Below are 4,933 nucleotides of genomic sequence, written 5' to 3' on the forward strand. Positions count from 1 at the left end.
GAAACTACATTACACATTGTATTCTGAAAATAACCTTCATCGATTCAACCTCGAATAATAATACGAACTTTTACTCAATTAACTCATATAACCCATAAGTGTGACATGCTCTTTGTTTTATACCTAGCCTTGGACATGGGTAATTCGAATAAAACCAACAAGTTTAAAAACTTGAATACTCCCAATAACCAGAATACACCTTGAACCAGACCACATACGGGCCAATTCCCACTGTAGGGGACCATAGAAAAATAATTAAAGATTGTACCTCATTCTTAACTCATGATTATCATCTCCTTACCAACATGCCAAGGACTAAGGTCTATAACGCCGAGCCTCAAACCAATAACAAAATAATAATTCTCAACCTTTGGATCTCACACATTGATCAAATAACCATTCACAAATTAATTTACAATATCTCAATATTGGCACATGTTCCCAAATAACATAACAATTCGATTCAGAATATCTCAACTCTTAAAACACATACTAATAACCCAAATATAATGATATCTCAACCCAAAAATAATAATCTGCATTAATAACCCTAAAACCTCAATAAAACAATACTCCCTATAACAACAACATTAAAAACCCTAGAAATAAAACATAATCAATCAATACCACACAAATATTACGGCAATTAGAATCATATTATACCACACACTGATCATGTATATATATAAATCATGATCATATATAATTCACAAATTATAAAATTTATACATAACAATACGGAGTACAATTAATACTAAAATTTATAATCAAAAAAATTTATTAAAGTAGTGTGATTACATAAAATAAATAATACAATCAAATTATAAACAAACGATCTAATTAAGGGTTGATAGTCTGATTACCTTCCGAACGAAGAGTAATCCAATAGTGAAGTAAGAACAAAGGGTTCCATGAAAGTGACTACACAAATTGGGGACGGAATAAAGATGTCGATAATGATCAAGGGTGCAAGATAAACTTGATTCGCTCATATATATATATATATGACTGATACGAGGAGTTGCAGATGTTAATTTGATGGTTAAAAACGGACAAGTCAAGGCATTGGGTTTGAATCTTTGATGCAAAAATAGAGATCTAGTGACTTGATCTCATGAAAAGCATACAAGAAAATTAATCAAAGTTTTGATAATGATTGATGACAAGACATTCATGGGGCTACACAATACATCAAGAAAAAGCCGAACAAAGAGAGAAAAATTGCAAGACTGCAATTACTTTATTTAAACAATAAATTTAGGGTTAGTAAAAATCAGTATTTATATGGTTTCGTAACAAGGAACCTATTATAAATAAAATTAAGTTTAAATACTTTTTATGACCAAATCAGAAAATACACATTAGATTAAAATAGTTAAGTTATATATATCAATAAAGTCCCAAAATATACGGGTATCACACGACAAGTTGAGAGTCAGTTTGCATATGGACTTTTTGGGCAACGGCTGCGATACTCATACGCAGGCCTGCCAGTGCTGCCTCGTACTCTACCTCATTGTTTGATGCTTTGAACTTGAACTTTATGGCGTACTCAAATACATTTCCCTCTGGAGATGCCATTATGACTCCTGCTCTACTCCCCGTTTGGGCTGAGGATCCATCTACTTCTACCTTCTAGATCCCAATGTCATCTTCTTTCTCCTCATAAGAGGCTTCCACGATGAAATCTGTTAGGGCTTAGGCCTTGATGGCTGCCCTATGTTTGACCTCAAACTCGTACTCAAAAAGCTCGATGGCCCATTTTAAGAGTCTGCCTGATGAATCCATTTTCTGTAACGCTTTTTCCAGCGGGTGATTTGTGAGGATTTGTATTACGTGTGCATCAAAATATGGTTTCAGCTTCCTTGCTGTTGTTACCACTGCGAAGGCCAGTTTCTCTACCAATGGGTACCTTTGCTCTACCTCGGTCAATATGTGGCTCACGAAGTATATTGGCCTTTGTTGTTTTTGTCTTTCTACCAGTAGCACGGCTGCGATTGTCTTAATTGATGCAGAAATATACAGATATAACTTTTCCCTTAACTCCGGGCAGATCATTAGTCAGATGCTCCTTAATACCCTCAAAAACTTCTTTTTCTGCAGCTCCCCACTTAAATTCTCTATTTCTCTTCAGTAGCTGGTAGAACGGTAAGGCCTTGTCTGCTGACTTGCTAATGAACCTAGTCAGCGCGGCCATTCTGCCTGTCAACTGCATGATGTCTTTAATGCACTTAGGCTCAGGCAGGCTTAGGACTGCTTCGATCTTTTCCGGATTTGCGTCTATTCCTCTCTCACTGATCAGGAAACCAAAGAATTTTCCCGAGCTCACTCCGAAGACACATTTCTTTGGGTTGAGTTTGATTTTGTACTTGTTCAGGGTGGCAAATGTTTCTTCCAGCTCCATGATATGCTCTGCTTACGTGACACTCTTCACAATTGAGTCGTCAACGTACACTTCAACATTTCTACCCTTCTGGTGTAGGAACACTCTATCCATTGTCTTCAAAAAGGTTGCCCCCGCATTCTTTAGCCCGAAGGACATAGCTATGTAATTGTACACTCCCCCTTCGGTGATGAATGCGGTATTCTGCCGATCTGGTTCATGCAGGCTGATCTGATGGAACCCTGAGAAGGAATCCATGAAGCTTAGCAAGGCGTGCCCACTGGTTGAGTCTACCAATTGGTCAATCCGCGGCAGCAGGTAGCAGTCTTTTGGGCATGCCTTGTTGAGATCTGTGAAATCAACACACATTCTCCACTGGCCATTTTCTTTCTTCACCATGACCACGTTGGCTAACCACTCTGGGTAATCGCAAGGCTCGATGAATCCTGCCTCCAAGAGTTTCTCCACTTCCTCCTGGATTGCTTGATTTTTCTCTGTGGAGAAGCTTCGTTTTTTCTGCCTGACCGGCTTAATATCCTCCTTCACATTCAGCCTGTGGTCTGCAGGGTCAATTCCAGGCATCTCATCTGCAGAGAATGCAAAAATATCCTTGTTCCTTCTCAGCAGCTCTATGAGGTGTACCCATACTCCAAGATCGATGTCTTTCCCGATTTTTACCGTTCTCGAGGGGTCACCTTCTGTGAGCTCAACTGTGACATGCTCTCCACTAGGAATTGGTCTAGCCATATCTTCCTTTGCATGCTCAAAGTTTTCCATTGCTAACTTCTGTTTATCTTTCTCCCTGTGATATTCTTCGCGCTTCCTTTTTCTTGACTTTCTCTTAGTCTGCTCAGTGGACCTTTGTTCTGAGGTTAACTGATATCTGGTCTTTGCAGGCTGCTTTAAGGCAGTTATGTAACATTGTTGAGATGTCTTCTAGCTTCCCATAAGCTTTTCTGACCGTCCCTCATTAGTCGTGTAGGCCATGTCAAGGTGGTAGGTGGATACCACTCCGCCTATCTTGTGGATGAGCGGTCTACCCATGATCACGTTATAGGGAAAAGGGGAGTTTATCACGAGGAATTCTGCTCGAACATCACGTCTTTTTTACCTTTCCCCCACTCGAACTGAAAGCTCATTATACCTTTCGGGGTCAGCCCTGATCCATTGAATCCGGTGACTTCATAACTCACCCTTTTCAGATCCTTTTTTTACAACTTTAACTCGTTGAACGCGCTGATGTATATGATGTTGGCTGAGCTGCCTCCATCTATCAATATCCTGTCCACCTCCCAGTTTGTAATTCTCATTGTCACCACCAGAGGATCATCATTAGGGTAAGTTATGCCTTCTTGGTCATACTCGTTAAACGTGGCTCGTGGCTGCGGGGGAAGGGGTGGCCATCTGCGCTTCTCATTGTAGTTTATCTTATGTATCATTGCCCGCAGGTCGGCCCGTGCTTTGTTCACTGTTCCTCCATGCACCGGTCCTCCACTGATCACATATACTCTGCCTTTTAGCTTACTATCTCTGTCCCTGTCCCCAACGGGGCCCCTATGACCTCCTCAGCGGTCAGCGCAACCTGTTCTATCCTCGTCCCTTCTTCTAGGAGTGTCATCGCGCTGCTTAAACTGACTCAGGTACCCTCTCCTGACTAAATCATCTATGTTATCTTTCAGGTGTGTGCATTCATTGGTGGTGTGGCCATGGTCTCTATGAAAGTCACACCACTTGCTGGTATCACGATTCCTATTGACCATCCTTGGGGGTCTCTGCCACTTATCACCAGCTTTATTCACGCTGAAGATATGAGACCTTGAGTGGGTTAGTGGGGTATATTGATCGAACCTTCCATACCTTGCCCCTCTCTTTGGGTCTGACCTTCTCACCCCCACTGCTCTATCCGCTTCTCTATGAATTTGCTCAGCCTTGCTCGTCTGGTCAGCCCTGGGTGTGTTCTCAGCCCGGGTAACCTCTTCCCGCTTAACTGAGTCACCTGGTGCCTTCCTACTCAGCATTGCTCTATCAGTTTCATCTGCTTTGATCAACTCATGCGCTTTACCTAGCGCTTCAGCTAATGTTTTAAGGCTCTTACGCCCCATATACGCTCTGAATGGTGAGCCTGGTAATAAAACGCTCTGCATTTTAAGTAATGCTACCTCCTGACTCATATTAGGGATGGTTGTTGCTTCCTTGTTAAATCTGGTGATGAACTCCCACAGGGGATCGTCCTTCCCCTGAACTAACGACATCAGCTCAGTTGTCATCTTAGTTCGATCTACCAAGGTTATGAAATGCTCCATGAACATTCTCTTCAGTTAATTATACGAGTATACGGAACATTTGGGAATGGCTACATACCACTCCGCTTCCAGCCCTTCCAGGGTTGGAGGGAACGCTTTACACCAAACTGAGTCCGTCATGGTATAGAGTGCCATGTGGTTCTCAAAAGCTGATATGTGACTATTGGGTGTTGTGAACCCATTGTATCTGCAGCTCGGCATTTTTACTTTCTCCATTGGTTCCTCTAGAATCTCCCGGCAAAATGGG

General features: G+C 41.7%; 1 protein-coding gene across 1 annotated transcript; it reads right to left on the reverse strand.

Moving 5' to 3' along the window:
* Window positions 1-3,948: 3,948 nt before the first annotated feature.
* On the reverse strand, window positions 3,949-4,650 carry LOC110704167. The gene has a single exon (XM_021881955.1). The coding sequence runs from the start codon at window positions 4,648-4,650 to the stop codon at window positions 3,949-3,951; it is 702 nt and encodes a 233-aa protein (XP_021737647.1).
* Window positions 4,651-4,933: the final 283 nt, after the last annotated feature.

Source organism: Chenopodium quinoa, unplaced genomic scaffold (genome assembly GCF_001683475.1).
Source record: "Chenopodium quinoa cultivar QQ74 unplaced genomic scaffold, ASM168347v1, whole genome shotgun sequence".
Lineage (NCBI taxonomy): Eukaryota > Viridiplantae > Streptophyta > Magnoliopsida > Caryophyllales > Amaranthaceae > Chenopodium > Chenopodium quinoa.

Bases quoted from the DNA above. Each gene is read 5' to 3' on its own strand.
- LOC110704167 (XM_021881955.1), bottom strand. From the start codon at position 4,650: ATGACAACTGAGCTGATGTCGTTAGTTCAGGGGAAGGACGATCCCCTG.